Raw genomic sequence first — 25,955 nt, forward strand, 5'->3', positions numbered from 1 at the left:
CGTGTTTGCCGGTTGATTCATCTTTCCAAAACTGAAATTCATATCTTCCAACATTAACAAGATTTCAGATCCACTTGTCTGTGAAGGAGTTTCTCTGAACTCTTCAGTACCGTCAAATGCCGAACTCTAAAATCTAAATCTATGATTTTCCGATAACCACCGACGATGCCCCATGTAAGAGAACTTTTTCCCATTGTATAACCATTGCGAACATGTTTGTGCAGCACAACAAGGACACGTATAACGACCCTTGGTACTCTAACCGGATAAATTGGCATAAGCGGGGAAGTCATTAATGGTCCACATCAAAGCTGCACGTAAATTAAAGTTCTCATTTCTCAACACATCGTATGTCTCGACACCAGCCTATAATTGTTTTAACTCTTCAATAAGTGGCTGTAAATAAATGTCGATATCATTCCCGAGCCCTTTCTCTCCAGGGATAATCATAGATAAGATAAGGGAAGATTGATTCATGCAAATCCACGGAGGCAGATTGTAAGGAACAAGCACTACTGGCCAAGTACTGTACGCAGTACTCATGATCTTGTAAGGATTAAATCCATTAGATGCTAGGCCAAGCCTCACACTCCTAGGATCGCTTGCAAAGCTTGGAAATTTATTGTCAAATGATTTCCAAGCTAAAGAATCTGCCGGATACCTTAATACTCCATCATCGGTTCGTCCATCATGGTGCCACGTCATTAACTTTGCTGTCTTTGACGACATGAAAAGCCTTTGAAGCCTTGGTATCAGCGGAAAATACCGCAAAATCTTGACCGGCTTCTTTCTTGGTTGTGCATCATTTTCATCGTCGTTCCCATCTCCTGTGTTTCTATTTATCCAACGGGATTCGCCGCATACATGACAACACTGTTGGTTTATCCGATCGCCCCAATACAACATGCAGTCATTCGGACAACTATGGATTTTGTTGTACCCAAGGCCTAAATCTTTTATCATTTTCTTCATATCTTTGCATGACTGAGGGATTTTTGCAAACGGAAACATTTCTCTCAAAAACTCTAACAGCATTGTCAAGGAGTTTCCGGTCCACCCTCCCAAACATTTTAATTGAAAAAGACGAACACAGAATGACATTTTTGAAAATTTTGATCCCTCATACAGTTCTTCATTCATGTCATTAAGTAGTGCGTAGAACTTCGCCGCTTCTCCATTCGGCTCTTCATGAGGTACACTACTTCCCAGTTCAGTAAAAGCATTTCTCCCAATATTACAATCATCAGAAGCCACAAAGTCCGCTGGGAACGACTGGACACCATGACTGTGCATATTAAATGCATCCCGCAACATACCTTCCATGTCATCCACTCTATCAGACTGATGGTAAGCAGTACCAGGATAAGAAACATCCATCGTTGAGGAGGAAGTACTAGGCGGGCATTCTCCACGAAAAAACTATTTTTTATAACCCCGAACAAACCCATCAACAATTAGATGCTCGTATACAATTTCACGATAATGCCAGTTTATGTTGACACACTTGTTACACGGGCAAAGAATCATGTTCTCTTGGCTTGCATGTTGAAATGCAAAATTTAAAAATGTCTGTACTCCATTTCGATAACCGTTGCTTACCCTTGACAAATTCATCCAAGACCGGTCCATTTCTTAATTCTTGAAGCCTGAAAATTTATGTATTATATAAGTTATGTAAGTTACGTATTATGTAAGCTATGTAAGTTGTATTTTATGTTAGCTATTTATTATGTAAGCTATGTAAGTTGTGTATTATGTAAGCTATGTAAGTTATGTGAGTTATATATAAGTTATCTTAATAATTATATAAGTTATCTTAATAATTATATAAGCTATGTATTATGTTAGTTATGCCGTTATGTATTATGTATGTTATGTAAGTTGTGTAGAATGTAAGCTATGTAAGTTATGTTAGAAATTTTATATTAATATTATATAAGTTATCTTAATAATTATATAAGTTATGTAATTAGAAATTGTCTTAATACTATATAAGTAATCTTAATATTATATAAGTTATCTTAATTTTATGTAATTAGAACTTGATGTGTGGTTAGAAATTTTATCTTAATATTATAAAAGTTATGAAGTGTCTGCTAAAAGCTATGTAAGTTGTGAAAGTAGATCTGAAATTACTGTTGCTTAAGCTATATGTAAGTTATATATTATGTAAGTTACATAAAATACATAAATTATGAAATCGATCGAAAGATTTTGCAAGTCTTGAAATTTGATCTTAATATTATATAAGTTTTGTATTAAGCAAGTTATACCATTTACAAAAGTTAAGAAATTTTAACTTTAATTTATGTATGCTAGGTTAATTTTAACTTTAAAACAAATAAAAATGACTTTGAATTAAATAAAATATTTAATTACGTAAATTAAATAACTTTGAATTAAATAACTTTGAATTCGTCGTTTAAATTAAATAAAATATTTTAAATTTATGTAAGTTTTAAAAAATTTGGTAAGTTATCAAAATTAATCTTAAAAATAAATTAAAAGTTTGAAAATTTTTCCATTATTCAAATTAAATAGCAGTATTAACAAAACGAACTAAATTTCCGTGATTACAACCAAAGGGAAACAAAACAAATTAAATAGCAGTATACATAAGGTAAAGGGAAACAACCAAAACCAATTACATGTATACAAAAGCAGAGCCCCAAAATAAACATTTTTCAAAAATCATCATGATAAAACTATTACAGATTTAAGTTATGAACTAAAACATACCTTAATATTTAACTCAACTTTGTCTACCTCACTCTCGCCAGCAAACAGAGACTGCAGTCAGAAATATGAATTTTGTTAAGCAATTTGGGAAAATGAATATAAATAAGGGGAAAAACGTTCAAATTTTAACATGTACCTGCCCAAACAATAGTTCCGCAAAACACACGTAGCAAACCAGATGTCAATGGTCAGATATGTATTAAGTTGCACCAACTATTAATTCTGCCTACAATAGATGAACCATGATCAGACTAGCACCAAATATTTTTTCAGTTTAGCCATCAAATATGTAAAACTTTATCGATATCACAACCAAATATTACTTGGAAACATTAAATGGCACCTTAAAACTTTACCAATATGAGAACCAAATATAAAAACTTGATGAATACCAGTGACCCTAAACCAAATATAAAGAAAACAGAACTAAAAGCATCCAGGTGATGTTTACGAAACTATAGAAAAGTAACTAAACAAAGTATCAATTGATAAAGTCAAGTGAAACATAAGATCAAGTTGTATGTAAACATAAGATCAACTAAAAGCAGTCAGGTGTTTACCATCCATTAATGAAGACAATACAATGATGTAAATACAAAATCAAGTTGCATGTTACGAATTTAAAATATCAAATATGTTAAAATAAAGAATGCCATCTATGCACAAACGATTTTAAAAATTTCAAATACTTAGAAAATATTAAAACACTAAACCTTTCTTGCATATATAGTTACGAAAAATTCAAATACTTAGAAAATATTAAAACATTGAAAAAGTAATAACGAATAAATAAATAGTTACTGAACAAAAAAAGAGAGAGTAAATAGTTGCACTGAACTAACAACTTAACAAATAAATCAACCTAAGCTCAAGCATATCAAAAATCAAAATGAGAACAAATCATTGATTTCTGAAAATGAGAACAAATCAACCTATAACATTTTCTGAAAATGAAAAAAAAAATGCTCGGAAGCCCCAAATGCACGAGATTAGCCATACACCCGAAATGGATTTTTTTTTGTTCAAAATCAGTATTCCAGATAACATCCACGCATGAAGAAGAAAAAGGAAGTTGCCGAACTTACCGATGGCTGCGGCACCGGAGACGCACGGAGGTTGTGATGCGGCAAAGCAGACGACGCCTTATAGGGATACGTCGGGTTTGGGGAACTGTTAGGGATTAGGGGAATTTAGGGATTTTGGGGAGATGACAGTTTGGGGGGAAGAATCGGGGTTTTTGGTTTTGTTTCGATCAAAAGGATGGAAAACAAACGACACCGTTTTTTTCCTATTTAACCCAGTTGCGGCGTTTATACATGAGCGCCACAAAATATATAGCCAAACGATGTCGTTTCAATATCAGTTAAATCAAACTCCTGGCGTTTTTAACAAACGCCACAACTAATATAGAAAAAACGACACCGTTTATATAAAACTTAAAACATATTTGCAACGTTTTAAATAAAGCGCCACTATAGACAATGCCAAACGACGCAGTTTCTTAACTCATAATACACTTTTGCGGCGTTTATAAAAAGCGCCACTAAGTGCAAAGAACAAAACGGTGATGTTTTGCTAACATTTCAATAAATTTTGTGGCGTTTTTACAAAAACGCCGCTAATGCATCGCTTTTGCGGCGTTTATGTATAAACGCCGCTAATGTTTATAATTTCTTTTAAATTAGAGAGAAAATATTAACTAATAATTACACATTTTAAAAAATAAATACATCAATATATTTTTATATTGAATAAATATAAATATTTATGTATGCAATATAAATAAAAAATTATTTTTATTATATCAATAATTATGTTACTATTTTACAAGATTATCTGGATCAAACTAATTAAAAGTTAATGTATACATCCAAATCCCGTCGTTCATCAATAAATATTTTTAGAACGATCCTTTCTACTATAAAGAAGGCTGAACCAAGTTTTGTAGAGTACTGACAAAAACTTGGAGAAAAATAAAATCGCGCGGCCGGGCGATAAGACGTAATATATACTCATAATTTAAATATATTAAATTAATTTATTGTTATATAAATTAATAAAACTAATTAATTAATCTAAGCAACCATCCCTAACTTGAGTACCCTTGACACCCTAAACACTAAATCCCTAACTCCTAACCCTTAAATCCCAAATCCCAAACCCCAAACCCCTAAATCCCTAACCCCTAACCCCTAAACCAATAAACCTTAAACTCCTAACTTTTAACCTCTAACCCCTAACCCCTAACCAATAAACTTTAAATCACAACCCTTAAATCAGAATCCCTAATCCATATATAATCCCTAATTCCATAATCTATAAACCTTAAAATTGTAACTCTTAAACCGACCTTAAATCCTAAATTAACCATATATATACCCTAAACTATAATGATAATTAAATTAAATATTTTAAAATTAATACTATCGTATCTTTTACAATTATATTTGAAATTATTTAATATATAAATTAAAAATAATCAATTATGTACCCAAAAAATTTTAAAATTATTTTAAATAATAGTATTTTAATTTCTCCATTTTTAACAAATATTTTTTTATGTTTTTTTATTTCAAATTATTTCTACGTGTCATTATTTCAAATTTATCCATTTTTAACAAATATTCAATTAAAAATAAATTGGATTTTAATTAATATAAATAAACAAATTACATAGCAAATAGATAGATAAAATGCCGCTAAAGGACCGAGCATTAGCGGCGCATTTTCAAAAACGCGGCTAAAGGCCCCAAAAACTCAGAAAACGGTGCCATTGGGCTTAGGCTTTTTGCGGCGCTTTCCAAAAAACGCCGCTAATGCTTATTTTTAGCGGCGTTTTCCAACAATCGCCGCTAATGCTTAATTTTTAGTGGCGTTTTTTGTCCAATCGCCACTAGAAACGCCACTAAAAGCCTGTTTTTGTGTAGTGAACTAGGTAGAATTTGAAACAATGGAACTCCATCTCCATACTTAAGCACAAATTATCCTTGTGTGACCCCATTAGTATGTTAGAATGTAATAAGTCTTAGACTAAACATGAGAGTCGAGTCAAGGTTTCATAAGTCTTTTAGTAGTTCCTCTCTCTACTAATCTAGTTATGATATATAATCTAATATCAGTTATGATTTTTTAAGTTTGTAACCGGTGGTAGAGCCACATGTGTGATTGTAGGAGATTTTTTAATTTATATAATTGATATATTCATCTCACAAAAGAATTTGAAAATGATCACCAAAGTTTTTGAAAATAAATTATTAGCTTAAGTACTAAAAAAACTCTTATAAACTAATTTAAAAATTAAATGAGCCCTTAGTTGAAAAGTAAAATCAATTGAATCTTAATTGAAAGTTAGTAATTCAATTGAGCCCCTCTAATATGGTTTTCTGTTGAAGCCCCTGACAGGTTAACTGCTGACATGATAGATGGCGAAGGGCTTAATTAATTTTTAATTAGAAGCTTTTTCTGCCTTTTCATGACATTTGTCTCCTTTTCCACAGAGATCACAAACTTTCCGCAACTCCGAGAAGAAACTAGACAGTGAGCTGTAAGTGCTCCTAAGTCCTAATACCTACATTTCTTGTTTCTTAAAAATAGTTTTTTTTAAAAAAAAACCTTTTCAAAAACATTGTTATACTAATCAACCGATATAGAAAAAAATGTTAGACTTATCAAAGTTGTTCATGGAATGAACGGTCTAAACCTTATTATCACAATCACTAAAAACAGAGAATCTAATTCCAAAAACTGAATTGAAAAGATGTAGAATATTTAAGTTTATTTGAATTCAGCTTTAGTTTCACGGTTTTGAAACTTCTTTTTTATCATTTCAAATTACTATCAATTTAAACTCAAAACTTTTTATAACTGTTTACTCATATTTGGGTTTTGAATGTTCATATCTATAATCTTTCTCTTTAACCCCAAATGTAAATATAATCACATTCATTATTATTAATAAATTAATAAATTAGTGGTTAGCATTCACCTCTTTAACAAGTCTATTAAAACGTGGCAGTTTAATCATGGAGCTCGCTCAAATGGATATCTTAAAAAACCAAAAAGAAAAATTAATAGGAGATTTGTATAAGCATATTGTTTAGCCAATGGAGTTGGTTTGTTTGAGGCATAATGTTTACCCAATCGAGTTGTATTTGGTTGAAATCTTATGCACTTCAACGAGCTAATAAAATCTATGCGCAAAAATAAAAGCGCTAATAAAATCCTATATCATATCCCTAGGCATGCTGATCATTGTAGCTTCAATGCTAGTTTTTGATAGGCTATTCCAATTTTCCCCTTTGTTATGACTCTAATATAATAGATTTTATATATGGACCATGGACCATGGACTATGGACTATGGTTTCTAAGACTATGGACTATGGACTATGGTTTCTAAGATTTTACATATGGACTATGGACCATGGACTATGGTTTGTATTTCAGTGCATGTGATGTCAACCCCCAACTAAACCAAACTCTATCCCGTTTCCCTACTTAACCAAACCCAATGCTTAATCATTAAATATAATAATAAGTTTTGTTCTTTTTTGAACAAAAACTTTATCCCATCATATGTCATAATAATTGCTTATAAGTACCAAAACCCTTTCATATTAAGTTCTTGTTCATTCTCTGCCTTCTAATTCTGTTTTTATTTACTTGTTTCTGATATGGTAAACATCCTTTCCTTTCAATCATTTCGGTCTCAAATCTTATTCTTCATCCATCATTCACCCTTTTCTTTTTCATTTTTTTGGGCAATTAATACAGGATGCAGAGAATGTTCTTGAAGCCATGAAAGTTGAACTGGAAGGGATGCGATCTGAGAATATATACATGGAAGAAAGGCTAATAGCTTTGGAAAAAGCACTCGAAGAACATAAGAGATTGCTTGCTGAGTATAAAGCCATTGTAGAATTGACTGATCATTTGCTGAGTGACATTGGTGTTGATGCAGGATTTGATAACCTTCACGAGAACAACGGTAGTTTTGACGAGGAAACCATCAAGAGCTTGATAGAGGAAGCTGTGAGGGACTTCACTGAAGCACTGGACAAAGCTCAATTTCGCCTGGGCCGCCCTGGAGATGGTGGTGCCGATGGCCAAGCTTAGCAGCTCAAGTGGTGTTTCAAGGTTTGGGTCAAGCTTGGGGGTTAAGTTATGACGTGATATAATATGCTACTTTGGAAGGGTTTAAATTAATAAAATTATTAGTTTCATTTGTTAATGGCATATCCATACATATTATAAATCTATTGGTATTATGAGTTAATTGGGTATGAACTCAATTGGGAAAATATTCTCACTTACCTGCATAATAAGATTAAAATTTAGACTTCTTTAATTTTTCACATTTGTAATTTACCATTCAATCAAACTTATTTAGGTTAATTTTTTAATAAATATGTTTGTTAAATTGACATTTCCTTTAGTGCTATTGGTATACATCCCTCTGTCAGAGGATTTATGGCACAGTTATGAAGAAGCCCTTTGCTAAAAATTGAAGCCACCCCTTCATGGGTGTATTTGTGTTTCAGGTTCCTTCAACTCATTTGCAGTGTCTGAAGTGCAAATCCTTTTGCCATTAGTATCAAATCCTAGTAACTTTCGCTAGCTATGGTTCATGGAGAGATCAGAAAAAGAATTTATAAGCCTAGTTATGGTGTAAAAGTAGACCTCAATAATCATAGTTTTAATTACTAAAAGAGAGAGGTCACACTTTTGAAACTAGCAATGATTAATTAATTTTGCCCATGTTAAAACCCAAAACAGATAACACTCACACTGTTGACACCATTTTTTTGGATGAAAACGGGGTCGACTTGGGTTTTGGAAAATGAAAACGAAAATGGGAGTCGCCACCGATCCTTTTTGATGAGGTGTGATCGGATCACCTTGCAAAGCGGTTGTTTTTAATAAACGATTTAATTTTATTAAAACAACGATTTTGGTCCACGAAATTCAGAAAAATGGGTTCGGGAGTCGGTTACGCACGAGGAAGGATTAGCACCCTCGATACGCCCAAAATTGATACCTAGTTGATTACTTAATGTCTTAGTGTCGAAAAACTGAAAACTTTAAAGAAATTTAAAATACGATCCTAAAAAAAAAAAAAACTCGAATGGCATGGATTAAAATTCAAAAGGATATTTGGCAATTTGGATAAACGAGAAATCGAAACCCAGCACCTTAGGACACGTTCCTCGAATTTCCAAACACAAAACATTGCCTTATTTTGAAATTTTTGAAGGGGTATTTAGCTATTTGGTTGAATGAGAAAAATCGACACCCAGCACCTTAGGGCATGTTTTCTCAAATTTCCAAACGCAAAACATTGCCTTATTTTGAAAATTTTAAGAAGGATATTAAGCCATTTGGTTGAACGAGAAAAATCGACACCCAGCACCTTAGGGCATGTTTTCTCGAATTTCCAAACGTAAAATATTGCCTTATTTAGAAATATTTTCCTTTTTTGAAATATTAAGTGGAATAATAAATATGATAATGTGAACAAAAATAATATGAGCAAAAACAAATCATTCATGTATATACAATAACAAGTAAGAAAAATTAAAACATTAAAAGAAAATTATGGACATATAAATAAATAAATAAATGAACACTAAGTAAACAAGGATAATAAGGAATAAAATAAATAAAGCTATGAAAATATGAAAATATATGTAAGTATATATATGTATACTTTATATATTTATGTAAAAGAGAAGAACTATGTATGTATAAACATATTATGTAAATGTATTCACGTGTATACATATATATATAAAATATAAAACATATCTACATATTTTAAAATTATTATATAAATATATATATATATAAGTAAGTATATACATATACGTATGTGAATTAAAATATGAAAAGTATATATGTATAGGTATATATATATATGAATCATAATATATAAAATACATATATAAAATAAATATTTTAAAAATGAAGAATATGTAAATATATATATATTTATGAAAATAAAATACATATATATAGATATGTAAATATGTACAAAAATCATACAATATACATAAAAATGTAGGTATGTATATAAGTATATATATATATATATAAAAGCAATAATAATAATAATAATAATAATAATAATATGAAATTTATTAAGAAAATAAACAAACTAACAAAAGGACTAAACTAAAAATTAAAATGAAATTAGGGTTAAATCTAAATAAAATCAAAGGAAGGACCACATTGAACACGAATAACATAGAGAAATTTGGAAGGAAATTTTCCTTCTCCTCTAAAATGCATAGCTTCAAAGGGGATTAAATTGAAATCTAAAATAAAATAAAGGGATAAATTTAAAGAAATAAAAAAACTAATTGCGGAGGCATTAAAAAGCGGAGGGGCTAAAAGCGAAAATAGCCCCTCCAAGCATAACACACGGATCTTGACCTGGAGCGGGTCGGACGTCGGGTCAGGAGCCCAAAACGACGTCGTTTTGGGGCTTACCTGACCCTCCCAAAACGGCGCCGTTTTGTAAAGGCTATAAAAGCCAAATTTTTTTCAAATTTCCTCATTTTTCTTTTCTCAAAAACAAAAACCTTAAAAAGCTCTCAAGCCTTCCCCCCTTTCTCCAATGTCAGGCCTGAAATCCAATGGAGAGCCACAGATTAGCGCCGTCGTCTTGCGTGGCGGGCGCCTTGCAGACGACAATGGGAGACCAAAAGTCTCCCTTTTTTCCGCCGAATGGTCTCCTCGGCCTCTTGAACGCTCCGGTGTCAGTAAAACAAGGTAAAGATGCTTCCTTTCTTCTTTTTTTTGTTTAATATTTTGAAAAAATAAGAAAAAAACGAAAATAAGAAAATAACCTTCAATCTTTTCTTTCTTCTGAACCGTTTTTTTTATTACAATGGTTTTTAATCAGTTTTACACCGATTTCCCCAAAAACAGAAGTCCCCCCTTTTTACAATGATTCATTCTTGGCTTTATAGCCGATTTACATAAGTTTTTTTAGTCTATTTCTTTGCTTGCTGATGTTTCATCTCTGTCATTGCAGGCATGGGCGCACGTGGGTGGAGATGGCGATGGCGATTAGCGGTGGTTCTTGTTGAGGCGGAGTAAGCTAGGGTTTGATTCTGAAACCCTAGTTTGACCATGGAGGTGAGACCTTGGACCCAATGCAACTGGGCTCGGTTATTGGGTCTAATTTGGGGTATTAATGGTGTTGTATTGGGATTGGTAATGGGGTTTAATTGTTTTGAAATGAGGGTCGATGGGTTATTTAGGTGGGTTAGGTTAGTTGGGTATTGAAAGTTTGGGCTAGGGCAAAATGGGTCTAGTATTTGGGCCCGTTATTTGTGTTTGCTGTTTGTTTTTTTGCTTTGCCTCTGCTTGTTGGGCCCGGGCATAAATTGGGCTGTACAGCTGCCCCTCTTTGCTCGTTGTTGTGTAACGAGAACAGAGCAAAGACTAAGAAAGGCCAATTTTGTTCGGTCTCGCCGAGTCTTGACTTCTTCTGATGTTTTTCTTCTTCAGGTAGTTATTCCAGTCCACTGCGTCTTATCGCTTCGATCTACTTCACTGCACTTCAGAGAGATATGATCTGTAGTTTCAATCCACTCTGCTGCAACTTTAGGGGGATGAGATTTTGGTTCTTCGATCCACTCCATTGTAATATCAGGGATATAGGATTTGTAACTCGTAACTTTTGGAAAGTAAGATTCGTCATTGAAGCTTTAATCTTTTTAACTGCAATGTCGGAGAAACAAGATTCACCAATTTGGTTTTAATCTATTCCACTGCATCGCTTGGGGCGTAAGATTCGCTGTTGTAGCTTTAATCAAGATTCACCGATGTGGCTTTAATCTTTTTAACTGCAATGTCGGAGAAACAAGATTCACCAATTTGGCTTTAATGTATTCCACTGCATCGCTTGAGGCGTAAGATTCACTGTTGTAGCTTTAATCAAGATTCACCGATGTGGCTTTAATCTTTTTAACTGCAATGTCGGAGAAACAAGATTCACCAATTTGGCTTTAATCTATTCCTTTGCATTGCTTGGGCGTAAGATTCATTGTTGTAGCTTTAATCAAGATTCACCGATGTGGCTTTAATCTTTTAAGCGCAATGTCGGAGAAACAAGATTCACCAATTTGGCTTTAATCTATTCCTTTGCATCGCTTGGGGCGTAAGATTATTGTTGTAGCTTTAATCAAGATTCACCGATGTGGCTTTAATCTTTTAAGCGCAATGTCGGAGAAACAAGATTCACCAATTTGGCTTTAATCTATTCCTTTGCATTGCTTGGGCGTAAGATTATTGTTGTAGCTTTAATCAAGATTCACCGATATGGCTTTAATCTTTTTAACTGCAATGTCGGAGAAACAAGATTCACCAATTTGGCTTTAATGTATTCCACTGCATCGCTTGGGGCGTAAGATTCGCTGTTGTAGCTTTAATCAAGATTCACCGAGGTGGCTTTAATCTTTTTAACTGCAATGTCGGAGAAACAAGATTCACCAATTTGGCTTTAATCTATTCCACTGCATTGTTTTGGGCATAAGATTCCCTGTTGTAGCTTTAATCAAGATTCACCGATGTGGCTTTAATTTTTTTAACTACAATGTCGGAGAAACAAGATTCACCAATTTGGCTTTAATCTATTCCACTGCATTGCTTGGGGCGTAAGATTCGCTGTCGTAGCTTTAATCAAGATTCACCGAGGTGGCTTTAATCTTTTTAACTGCAATGTCGGAGAAACAAGATTCACCAATTTGGCTTTAATCTATTCCACTGCATCGCTTGGGCGTAAGATTCGCTGTTGTGGGAATATGAAAATCTCTTTCATGAATTATTAGAACCCAACTCGTCGGACTCACACTTTACCAAATCTTCAGTTTCTAGTTTGAAGCCAGTAATGGAAAGAAACCGTATACTACAGGAGAGGCATTTTCCTATTGAATGGCACATGGTTCTGCATTAACATAACAAGCAAAAAAAAAAAAAGAAAGAAATATTGTATCACTTCTTTTCTATCTTGATTAAAATTGCGTTCTTGGGTCAAAAGAAGGATAGCTATACTGATTCGGTACACTCTAAAGACACCCTCGGTACCACTATTGAAGATCTCACAAAGATTAAATCTCAGTGAATTTCCATTTACTGATCCTATCTTTCACAGAGCTTTAATCAAGATTCACCGAGGTGGCTTTAATCTTTTTAACTGCAATGTCGGAGAAACAAGATTCACCAATTTGGCTTTAATCTATTCCACTGCATCGCTTGGGGCGTAAGATTCGCTGTTGTAGCTTTAATCAAGATTCACCGAGGTGGCTTTAGTCGTTTGAATTGCAAACTATGGTTTCTTCGATCTGCTTCACTGTCAGTACAGGAAGGCAAGATCTGCTATCTTCATTGATCTGTTCTCTGGGAAACATGTCCTGTATAATCCATTTGATGGACCTATTTATGCCTAGTGTTTAGGATGTCATGATTAAAATGAATCAAAATTTCCTAACTAGATGTGTATGAATGATATTTGCATGAATGCAGAATGTCATGAGAATAATCCATTTTTTAATGTTTGAGTTGTTATTGCTCATTTTTTATCACTGACGTGCTACAACGCCTTCTTGCTTGGCTGGCATATCCAAAGAAACACTTAATTAGATTGCCCCCACTGCAAACCTCCAAGTTCAGTCCACTAGGATGCAAAATTTGTACCATCATTCTCCCACTGTAACCCAAGGGTAGAAAAATATGGCTTTTTCTTGATCTTCTGCTATCACAATTCAAGGATACAGAATGTGAAACTCTTTGGTCTCCTACACCATTCCCAAGGTGTCATACCAAATGTCTATGCACAATGAAGTATTTTCTTCTCACAGAAAACCTTTTCTTATTGCTTGGTGAACATCGCTTGTTTGTTCATTGAAGCTTTGTCACCAACACGGTATCTTCTCATTTTGTTCAATCCTTGTTTGGATAACAAAGTTTGAAAGGATAGTCCTGATTTAGGCTTTTCCTTCTTAGATATTTCACCCTTTAAACTTGGTGTTTTTTAAACAATAGTCCTGTTTCAGGTTCCTATATTATTTAGAAACTTCTAGAGTAATATGCAAACTTCCCTTGTGAAAGTAATTTTTGTCCATTAATCATTATTCCAATGCAACATGCTTGCAAAAAGGGTTATAACAATGGATAAGAATAAAGATGGTTCTGAGCATAGCTCAAAATGAATAAATTATCAAAAATAGTAAAGAATGATAATAATAAAAAATTTGATTGGGAATGTATATCTTAGAAAAGAAAAAGTATTCCAAGAACAACAAATTTAATATATAAATAATATGAAGGTTGGTTGCCCCAGATATCGCAGCTTGAATTTTTCTGTACAAACTTTCTGAAGACATGTGTTTAGGAGATCAACAGGACTTTGTCGATGCCCCAAGATGTCGCCTACCTTTTCCTACTGATTCAGGTATAGTAAGATCACCATATGCCTCGGTCTGATCAAAATTTGAGCTGCTCTGATCGCCTCATCCCCCAATTTGATCCAAAATTTGAGTCGCTCTGATCACTTAATGTCCCATTATGATCAAAAGTTTGAGCCGCCCTTTTCAGGTTTTCAACTCAAATCCCTTTTGGTCTCAAGGTGCCCTTTGCGGGTTTTCACCCTGGCCTCTCCCTTTTTTTTTTATTTGAACTCATTGGATTAGGCATGTCCTCGTTATCCTTTCCGATCAAGATTGACGCTTTTCTAGATAAGGCCTTCCACATAAGGTTCTTCCCATCTTGGCATGAAGTTCTTTTTATGTGGGAAGGATCTTCTTCGATACTAGGTCCTCTCATGGAATTCTCTTCTTCTTCTCCCTTTTTTTTTTGAGCTCACATCATTTACTTTTGGGGCATTTGACCATGATGGATAACTTTGAACATTCCTCCTCGATCGGGATTGGGTCCAAAAACTCAGAAAGAATCTCGTCTTCAATAGGAAAAATCGCGATAGGCCCAAGAGAACGGCATTGCCCCAACAGAGTTTTTTTTTCAAAGTGCCCTTTGCGGATTTTTACCTTGGTCTTTTCTTCTTCTTTAAATGAAGTATTTCTTTACTGGATCCGAGTTTATAGGATTGGCAATCTTTCTCAGGATCAGTGCTCCTCTGAAAATGGTCTTCTTTACAACATAGAGACATTCCTGGTTTGGCATTCATTTCCCTTTAGAATCCTTTCGTTAAGGAAGAGTCTTTTCAACATCCAGCCCTCTCGTGGAATTCTCTGAGACGAGCCTATTTATTATGGGCTCATATTATTTATTTATGGTACATCCGACCCTGATGAATAACTTTTAACCCTTTTCCTAAGGCCAACTGCTCACATCGCGATTGGATCCCTCCAACAAGCAATAAAGGGATTTTAATAGGTAAAACTACCTCAATCCTGTAGACTAAAAAGAGAGGTGCTGCCCCAGTACAGATGTTCGACAAACAAGGAGGGCAAATGGTAATTTCTCATGCCAGTCCCTGTTCACCTCTAGGTAATTCGGTGACAAAACGTGGTGTCTGCTTCTGAATTGATTTCAGACCTCAGTTATCGTGCTATCATTTAAGTTCAATGCATTTTCCAATATCATCCTCTCTGAAATTCTGTATCGGTATAGGATGACCTTGATCCATGCAGTAGCCTCTCAAAAATGAAGCAATGCCCATTAGAAGTCTTCGATAATGGTGATGTCCATGCCCCATTTTGCTCAAAATTTGAGTCACCCTTTTTCGGGTTTTCAACTCAGATCCACCTTTGGTCAAAGCGCCCTTTGCGGGTTTTCGCCTTAACCTCTCCTTTTTATTTTTCTTTTTATTTTTATTTTTCTTTTTTCTTCTTTTTTTCTCCTTTTTTTTGACTTCGATTTTTTATTTTTGTTTTTGTTTTTTTTTTGAGTCTGAACTGATGAGATTAGGCAAGTCCTCATCATGCTTTTCGACCAGAATCAATGTTATTCTAAAGTCTTCCACATAAGATCTTCCACTTTCATCTTGTATGTGAGAAACCTTATTTGGTACCAGATTTCTTTCATAGAGCCCTTTTGGGACGCAACTACGACAGAAAACTTTTGGATCTTCCTCTTTAATCCGGACAAAATCCAACAACATCTTGAAGGGATGGAAACTCAACTTCAAATGGGCAAAGTTATGCTGACTCAACGAGAGAGGCATTGCCCCGGCAAAGAATTGCATCGTTCGCACTGTAAATTTCTGACATCGTGCTGTTGTGCAGGCTTTATTATAAGAATTGAGGCATACCCTGGTATGATCATACAAAAACCTTCTTTGATACTAGATTTCTTTCATAGAGCCCTTTTGGGACGCAACTACGACAGAAAACTTTAGATCTTTCTCTTTAATCAGGATAAAATCCAGCAACATCTTGAAGGGATGGGAACTTGACTTCAAATGGGCAAAGCTATGCTGACTCAACGAGAGAGGCATTGCCCCGGCAAAGAATTACATCGTTCGCACTGCGAATTTCTAACATCATGCTGTTGTGCAGATTTTATTATAAGAATCGAGGCATACCCTGGTATGATCATACAAAGACATCTTTGAACTCTAGAGGTAACTCAACAAGGTTTTGCTTCGTCTCTGTGGTTAGGTAAATTCTAGTCTTCACCAAGTTCATAAATTCTAATGATTCCTTGAGAAGTAGGACCTGTTTATCCTCTTATTCTACCATCCTCAACAAGTCCAGAGATAGGCTACAATCTATGTCATCTTCAAAAGCGTGAGATCCCTCTAAACACATGTCTCACTTAAAAGGAGATTCTAAGTCTGTAGCAGTGTCATTCATGTCGTTGATATCTAGGGCCCTACTGTAGGTACAAAAGAATATACAAAGAATGTATGAATTTAAGAATAATTATCTGCACGGTATGATTATGAATGAAAAAAATGATTTGGATGAAAGAATAAAAGAATAATCATTCAAGAAATGAAAGAATATTGGTTCAAAAGATCACAAAGATGCATTCCATTAAAATAATGACGTTCAGACATGAGCCTATTTCACAAAAGACTTCTTGTTGCCTCTAGGCTAAAAGCAACAAGTGTGTTTTGAATGTTACTCTGAGTAAGCTCTAAATACTACAGGGGTTCTTTTAGAACACTCCAAAATTTATAAAGGCGAACATCTAATAAGATCTCTTCTCCGGTTGCTTCTTCGTATTCGGCACTAATGTGAACGTTTCCCAACATCTCTTCATTCATCGCATTCCTTTCATTATCCGTATGATTGAGTAGCGGGTTTTCTGTACTGAGTGAATCCTCAAATTTGACGATGCCCATATTGATAAATCTTTCGACCAGCTTTTTAAAGGCAGTGCAGTTTTCTATAGAATGCCCTGTAATTCCCGCATGATAGTCACATTGCGCATTTATGTCATACCATTTGGGGTACGGAGGTTGTAAAGGCTTCAAGTAGAAAGGTGAGACAACACGTGCGTCAAATAAACTCTGATACAGCTCCTGGTACGACATTGGGATCGGTGTAAATTGAGACTTCTTAATGCTTTGCTTAGTGTCAGATTCATGTCTTGGGGATATCTGATGGCCAGTAACAACCGACCTTTGCTGACCTGCGGTAATCGGCTTTGAATAACCCTCATTATGCCTACCCGCATTGCTCACCTCATTTTTCCTCTTCCTCGAGACCTTTGAAGTATTGTTTTGGGAGTTCCATTCTTGCCCTTTCTGTTTGTAATGATCTTGAATTATTTTGAGAACTCTACCCTTGCTGTTTTGTTCTGCTAGATCATCAGGGGATGAGAATTAGTTAGATTGCCCCTCAGATTGGAACCTGAACTTGTTGCGAAATTCACCGGTGTCGAGGTATTGGTCTGGATGTTGACAGTTACCCTTTGTGGATATGTGTTTGGTTGTGCTTGGATGTCGGTTGGAGTAAAGTTTGGAAGATATGCAGGACCTTCATTATCATTCCCAAAGTGGACCACTAGGTTTTTTCCTTTTTCCAACCTCATATCCAATAACTGGGTTAACTGGCTCATCAGATTTCTCTGGACTTCTAGCATCTGATCTTTCACATCTTGTTGAAATTTGGCCAATTACTCTAGCATCTGTATCTGCATTCGCTCTAATCTCTCCAACCTTTGGTCCATTCCTTAGTTTCTATTCGGGTACCGCAAAAATGTTGGTTTTCCAGACTTTCTGAAATAATTTTACCTAATTAGGGTCACTTCGTGAAAATCTAATGCATATGATGCAATGTAATGCAAATGCATGAAATGAATGCCTAAAGAGACGTTGATTTTGATTCAATTACATTTAGGAAACTTTTCTAGAAAGCAAATTCCCTTACACAAAATGGATACATGTACGACCTCACCCTCATATTCCAAGAAACAATATCGGTCTTTTTCTTCATCTGCATGCTTGAGGTAATCTCGCCAATAGATGCTATTGTTAGCTCCTTCTCTTGATCTTGGTTGTAATCCATCACCTGCCCGTCCTCATAAGGCTCGTCCACCTCTTTAAGGGGTTGGAATGTTGAAGGCTCTTAGACAATTGCCTTGAATCCTCAGGCCACGAAGCAGGGTCACGAACTCTTCCATCGCCCTTCTTGTGTTTCTCGGAATATATTTGGGAAGTCGTATTGTTTTCCACTTTATCAAGGAATCCGTATTCCATGACAAGCTTTCTAATTTAGTAATCGGACTTAAATCAATATCTCTTTCCTAAGATGCAGATGCGATGCAATCATAATCAAAGCACAAGAAAAAGGGTTAGTACAAAAACAAACAAGGAAAACAGAAAGTATCTAATCGGGTGACTACTAGGGGTTTGGAGTGGCTCTATCTAGTTTAAGTTCCTAAGTCCACTACATGAGGTTTAGTTCTAAAGTAAGGGTACCCGAACCAGCAGATTCCTCGATCCTCACCCATTATAGGCTCATACGGACCAAGTTCGGTTTAGGGGAATACATTTCCCTATGGCTGCACAGAGATGAAAATCTCACGAAAACATAGGTACGGATGTATCCCGAAAGCGATCCACTATCCTGCACGGAGGTGAAAACCTCACGAAGGAGTAGCTTCTCATTCCCACTTAAAAGGTGTGACCAGCGGTCATGCAATGCAATGCATAAAGATATAAAAATTTAAACAAATAGAGCAATTATAAACCACAATAATGAAAATTATAATGAAGAATGATATGCAATGAAAGGATCGTAAATTTAAACCAAATTTTCAATTTTCGACAAAAAAGACAAAAAATAATCAACTCGTGGCTCGACTCACTTATTTTGAAAAGGTTTCCCCAGTGGAGTCGCCAAGCTGTTGACACCATTTTTTTGGATGAAAACGGGGTCGACTTGGGTTTTGGAAAATGAAAACGAAAATGGGAGTCGCCACCGATCCTTTTTGATGAGGTGTGATCGGATCACCTTGCAAAGCGATTGTTTTTAATAAACGATTTAATTTTATTAAAACAACGATTTTGGTCCACGAAATTCAGAAAAATGGGTTCGGGAGTCGGTTATGCACGAGGAAGGATTAGCACCCTCGATACGCCCAAAATTGGTACCTAGTTGATTACTTAATGTCTTAGTGTCGAAAAACTGAAAACTTTAAAGAAATTTAAAATACGATCCTAAAAAAAAAAAAAACTCGAATGGCATGGATTAAAATTCAAAAGGATATTTGGCAATTTGGATAAACGAGAAATCGAAACCCAGCACCTTAGGACACGTTCCTCGAATTTCCAAACACAAAACATTGCCTTATTTTGAAATTTTTGAAGGGGTATTTAGCTATTTGGTTGAATGAGAAAAATCGACACCCAGCACCTTAGGCATGTTTTCTCAAATTTCCAAACGCAAAACATTGCCTTATTTTGAAAATTTTAAGAAGGATATTAAGCCATTTGGTTGAACGAGAAAAATCGACACCCAGCACCTTAGGGCATGTTTTCTCGAATTTCCAAACGTAAAATATTGCCTTATTTAGAAATATTTTCCTTTTTTGAAATATTAAGTGGAATAATAAATATGATAATGTGAACAAAAATAATATGAGCAAAAACAAATCATTCATGTATATACAATAACAAGTAAGAAAAATTAAAACATTAAAAGAAAATTATGGACATATAAATAAATAAATAAATGAACACTAAGTAAACAAGGATAATAAGGAATAAAATAAATAAAGCTATGAAAATATGAAAATATATGTAAGTATATATATGTATACTTTATATATTTATGTAAAAGAGAAGAACTATGTATGTATAAACATATTATGTAAATGTATTCACGTGTATACATATATATATAAAATATAAAAACATATCTACATATTTTAAAATTATTATATAAATATATATATATATAAGTAAGTATATACATATACGTATGTGAATTAAAATATGAAAAGTATATATGTATAGGTATATATATATATGAATCATAATATATAAAATACATATATAAAATAAATATTTTAAAAATGAAGAATATGTAAATATATATATATTTATGAAAATAAAATACATATATATAGATATGTAAATATGTACAAAAATCATACAATATACATAAAAAATGTAGGTATGTATATAAGTATATATATATAAAAGCAATAATAATAATAATAATAATAACAATAATAATATGAAATTTATTAAGAAAATAAACAAACTAACAAAAGGACTAAACTAAAAAATTAAAATGAAATTCGGGGTTAAATCTAAATAAAATCAAAGGGAAGGGACCACATTGAACACGCGAATAACATAGAGGGGCTGGAAGGGAAATTTTCCCTTCTCCTCTAAAATGCATAGCCTCAAAGGGGATTAAATTGAAATCTAAAATAAAATAAAGGGATAAATTTAAAGAAATAAAAAAACTAATTGCGGAGGCATTAAAAAGCGGAGGGGCTAAAAGCGAAAATAGCCCCTCCAAGCATAACACGCGGATCTTGACCTGGAGCGGGTCGGACGTCGGGTCAGGAGCCCAAAACGACGTCGTTTTGGGGCTTACCTGACCCTCCCAAAACGGCGCCGTTTTGTAAAGGCTATAAAAGCCAAATTTTTTTCAAATTTCCTCATTTTTCTTTTCTCAAAAACAAAAACCTTAAAAAGCTCTCAAGCCTTCCCCTTTTCTCGATGTCGCCCGAAATCCATGGAGAGCCACAGATTGCTTCGTTGTCGTGCGGCCTTGTAGCGCCATTGCAGACCTGCGGCGGGAGACCAAAAGTCTCCCTTTTTTCCGCCGAATGGTCTCCTTGGCCTCTTGAACGCTCCGGTGTCGGTAAAACAAGGTAAAGATGCTTCCTTTCTTCTTCTTTTTTTTGTTTAATATTTTGAAAAAATAAGAAAAAAAAACGAAAAACGAAAATAACCTTCAATCTTTTCTTTCTTCTGAACCGTTTTTTTTTATTACAATGGTTTTTAATCAGTTTTACACCAATTTCCCCAAAAACAGAAGTCCCCCCTTTTTACAATGATTCATTCTTGGCTTTATAGCCGATTTACATAAGTTTTTTTAGTCTATTTCTTTGCTTGCTGATGTTTCCTCTCTGTCATTGCAGGCATGGGCGCACGTGGGTGGAGATGACAGTGGCAGTTGGCGGTGGTTGCGGCGCTGAGGGCAGGTAAGCTAGGGTTTCAGTTCTGAAACCCTAGTTTGACCATGGAGGCTGAGACCTTGGACCCAATGCAACTGGGCTCGGTTATTGGGTCTAATTTGGGGTATTGGGCTGATGTTGTATTGGGTTTGGTAATGGGGTTTAATTGTTTTGGGCTGAGGGTTAGTGGGTTATTTAGGTGGGTTAGGTTAGTTGGGTATTGAAAGTTTGGGCTAGGGCAAAATGGGTCTGGTATTTGGGCCCGTTATTTGTGTTTGCTGTTTGTTTTTTTGCTTTGCCTCTGCTTGTTGGGCCCGGGCATAAATTGGGCTGTACACACACCTTATCAACTCCACTGTCAAACTGATGGAATTGTCACTCATAAAATAGACAAATGAGACTTGTGCAAAGCTTGAAACCGCTAATGGAAGAAATGATGGTCAACCTTTAAGCACCAATTGTTCTGTTTATTAGGAGGGGTATTTGGAATTTTCTTAAAATTTCCATCTTTAATACGATAAAATTGGGATGAATTTAGGTGACTAATTTTATTGTACATGCATTCCGTATTCATATATTTTTAGGAAGTAAATAAGTTTATATCCGCCTTAAATACCCCAATGTTTGCATATCACACTACCTGAGATTGTTCCAGATCGGATGGCGTATAAGTTGTTTGCAGATTCCAGTTCGTCTACAATTTCTTGCTTAAACTCTTAAGTCTGATTAATTGTTTGGCTTTGATTTTTTATAATAATTTTTATTAATAAAAATGCTATGCTGAAACGAATCTGGAGATAAACAATCTTGAACTAAAATTTAGGTGAGGCGTGCCGGGCCCAAGCAGTAGTGCAACGCATGGGCGACGCTCGAAAGCCCCAGTAGCAAGCTACTGTCATGGACCCTCCCCCTCAAAAAAATAAATTTAATATCATGTGAGCCGATGGCCCACGTATCAGATATTAAACTGATAAAGAACAGATAATCTTAGCCAAAAGGCCGACAAAGGTATGCCATGTATTGTCCAAGCCCGCTTCTTTTATAGCTGCTTTTCGCCTCGTCGCTTTGTATCTTCAGGATGTGTGATTTAGACGATGTATGCAGCAACTTGTTTGTAAGCTGCTTCTAAAAGCTAATGGCGAACACCTCGGATTATACTGGGAATTTTCATATCCTGAAATCGAAAATGGCTTTGAAATTGAATCAGAAGACAGTCATGCAAAGATGGGGACTAGTGTTTCGTTGGAGTCAAACTTTATTCATGTGGGACAAATCTCTGCCTTCCATTTCTGGTTTGACCATTTTTAACTTCATAGGGTATATGGTGAAGAAAAGAGGAGAATTAAACAGAAGAAAGATGTACATAAGCAAATGATGGGCATATGAGTTGATATGAAAAGCAAGAAAGAAGAGTGAGGTTTTTCTTTAAAGTCTGAGGCGTCCAGTTAGTTTAATATAATCAGCCAAGTTGTTCAACACCATTATCAAAGAATCTGGATATGATACATAGTATTAATCAATAATATCAGCAATATATAATGAAAGAAATCATAGATTATGGAGTACAAAGCAGGGTCTTGGAGTCACTCATTTCGCCCATATCATCAATGTTAGGTGGTGGCGTGAGTGAGGTTGATGAAGGTGGAGGCTGTTAGGTTTTGGGTTGAATTTCGGTTTATGTGATGGGTAAGGGATGCTATGCTATGCTATGCGAGGGGTGAGCAGCTGAAGGGGAATTATATGGTGATGGTGTTTGGATGTGGTGCTGCTGATTAGTATGATAACTTGAATTGGCAATTTACTCGTTTAGGTCCTCAAAGTTATTGATTTGATTTTTTTTAAATAAATTTATTTTATATATTATTTAGAATTTTTATTTTATAATTTTAAAGAATTTTGAATTTTTATAAATATTTAAAATATTTAAAATTTATTTTGAATTATGTTGTTGAAAGTGTTCAATTTGCTCATTTTCAAAATTGGTAGGGAATTATTCGACTTGTTTAAATTATAAAATTCAACTTGATTCAATTCAAAAATCTAACTTCTTATTCAAATTAATTAAAAAATGTAATGAGAAATCTAAAAATCAAAATTTAAAGCAAATTGAAAAGAGAATGGATGAATTGAAGACACATTAAATGTGGAATGATGCCATTTGTTTAATAGTTAAATTTAATAAAGTAGATGCACAACAACAATATTCTAACATTATATCTCTTTTATAAATGTTAGCATAAAACCCTATAAACAAACTCAAAATTGTAATAATCGAAGAACCTTAAAGAAGCTTATTATCACATTCTCTACAAATAAGAGAACAGGCTATGCCATTAAATTGCGATAGTGTACTTGTTTACAAGTTCTGGGTGTTAGTTTCCTAATTATCTAATTAAAAGATTAGTTATTCATTTTAAAATAAATATTATCCATCTTACTAAATTGTTACATCTTTTAAAATAAATTCTATAGCATTTGATCTGTTTTCATCAATCTAAAATAATGAGACCTCCTCAAATTATCACAACAAAAGTACAAAACCATATTTGGCTTTTGTGCTAATTTCTTTATGAAACAATAGCGCTTTTGTGTATTAATATATACTTACAAATTTGTTTCACGCCGTAAGATAATAGTTAAATTACAATTTTAATCCCTCAAAGCTTTGACACTAATTAGTCAAAACTTTAACAATCAGAGATTATAACCAACAAAGCCAATACGCAAAAAAAGAGACTTTAACCGATTAAGTCAATGATCAAATCAAAATACACAACATTACAACCAAAAGTAACTTTGAACATCATTTGAACTTGAATTGGGTAAGGTGCAATAGTGCAGAGCTTGGGCTACGCCTGAGAACCCCAGTAGCAAGCTACCGTAATGTACCCTCCCCCTCAAAAAATTAATTTAACATCGAGTGGGCCAATGGCCCATGTATCAGATATTAAACTGATAAGAACAGATACTACACTTGATCTTAGCCAAAAGGCCGAGAAAGGTATGCCTTTGATTCTCACGGTTCGCACTATTTAAAGCCAGCTTGTCGCCTATTCTCAGGATCGCTTCTTGATATGGGATTTTAAGTGAACCAATTATAAAGGCGCTGACTACTGGGGCCACACTTGATTCAAGAACCAGGGCACCACAAAAGTTGTGGTTTAGGTGCCATAGTTGCATCTGGGATAACAGAAAAAGAAAAAACAAAATCAACATCCAAGAAGCAAATTAATTAAACGAGAAAACCAGAGTGTTAAGGAGCAAAAGTATGAAAAGAATGATATGAAATAAGGTGCAATTTGATGGAGGGTGGGGTTTCGCTGGATATGCATGCTTCGCCACTGGAATCCAATGCCGATAATACAAAATGACTGATGGGTGGATTGGATCCAAACACTGCATTTGCAATGCATTATGTCTTTGCTCAAAGAAGCAGCAATGGCAACAACCGTTGTTTGGTTTTATCCATGTTGATCTGGAAGTCCTTGTGTTTGTTCAGCATTGTTTCCTGGCATGTCAAGCCCTGGAATGCTTGGATCCAACACCTTTGTAGCTTAAAGGCAAGACCCCAAGCCTATTTTCCAATATTTTTGCATAGCAATTGGCACGTTTATATTTTGGAATTTTTTACAATAAACAACAGCTTGTTTCTCTCTCATTTGTGTTTATAGAGTAATTACAAATATTGGTTTCATTATGTGCATAGCAGCACATCAGTGTTTAAGGACAATTTTAGGTGCATGATTTCTCAATTTTTGAGTGAGCTTATATATTCTTTTTTCTGTAATCATTCTTGTGGATGTAAATGATATTGCTGCACTAGTTCTCCCTCTTATTTAAAGTGGGCGGTTTGTTTTAAGGAACATATTTTTTTATATTTGTTTTACAAAACCGAAAATGATTTACAGATCAATGAAAAATACGCTATTTTTTTAGTAAAACGACTTACCCTTTTGAAAAGCGTAAGTTATTTTCCAGAAGAGAGCTCCTCCATGGGTAATTTTATTTTTTATATAAAAATTAACTTAAATCAAGCTTAATATTATTATATTGATAATAATGTTTATTTTATTTTAAAATATTTAAATTTATTAAAACATTAATATAAAATATTATAATTTTCACTATTATTAAACATAGATATTTAATTATTTATATTTAATCATATAATAAATAATTAATATAATTTATTATTTTAATAAATTATTTAATATTTCAATTTTATTTTAATAATAAGTTTTAAAAATAATTCTAAATAATATTCTTCACATATTATTGAAAATATTCACATATTATTGAAAATATTTGTTAAACTAAACTTTATTTGAAAATATATTTTGATATAACACATTAAAGGGTTTTTGAATAAAAGTTAAAAATTAAACAAAATTGACTAAATGATTTTTAAAAAGAAGCCTAAGAGATAAAATTTTCAATTCTTACTTAGAAAATTTGTGAAACAATCTCAAAATCAAGTTAAAATGATTTTAATCAAGTATGGATTTTTTTTCAACTAGACAAATTATTTTTAAAACAAGTCAGAATTGCTTCAAGCCAAAAAAATATCGATACCTTTTTGGCCAAGTATCGATATTTTCAAAATAT

At 34.1% G+C, this 25,955-nt stretch overlaps 1 protein-coding gene and 2 non-coding genes across 3 annotated transcripts; 1 reads left to right on the plus strand and 2 right to left on the minus strand.

Annotated features, from left to right (window-relative positions):
* The first annotated feature begins 7,258 nt into the window (after positions 1-7,258).
* Positions 7,259-8,013, plus strand: LOC105781810 (uncharacterized). Its single transcript, XM_012606334.2, has 2 exons — positions 7,259-7,414; positions 7,512-8,013. Exons 1-2 carry the CDS (start codon positions 7,412-7,414, stop codon positions 7,851-7,853), a joined length of 345 nt encoding a protein of 114 aa, XP_012461788.1. The 5' UTR covers positions 7,259-7,411; the 3' UTR covers positions 7,854-8,013.
* A 14,160-nt stretch (positions 8,014-22,173) lies between these two features.
* Positions 22,174-22,362, minus strand: LOC105781205 (U2 spliceosomal RNA). The gene has a single exon (XR_001129558.2). It is a non-coding gene; the product is annotated as a U2 spliceosomal RNA (small nuclear RNA).
* A 1,801-nt stretch (positions 22,363-24,163) lies between these two features.
* Positions 24,164-24,355, minus strand: LOC128036498 (U2 spliceosomal RNA). The gene has a single exon (XR_008193293.1). It is a non-coding gene; the product is annotated as a U2 spliceosomal RNA (small nuclear RNA).
* Positions 24,356-25,955: the final 1,600 nt, after the last annotated feature.

This window comes from Gossypium raimondii, chromosome 13 (assembly GCF_025698545.1).
Source record: "Gossypium raimondii isolate GPD5lz chromosome 13, ASM2569854v1, whole genome shotgun sequence".
In the NCBI taxonomy this organism is placed as follows: Eukaryota; Viridiplantae; Streptophyta; class Magnoliopsida; order Malvales; family Malvaceae; genus Gossypium; species Gossypium raimondii.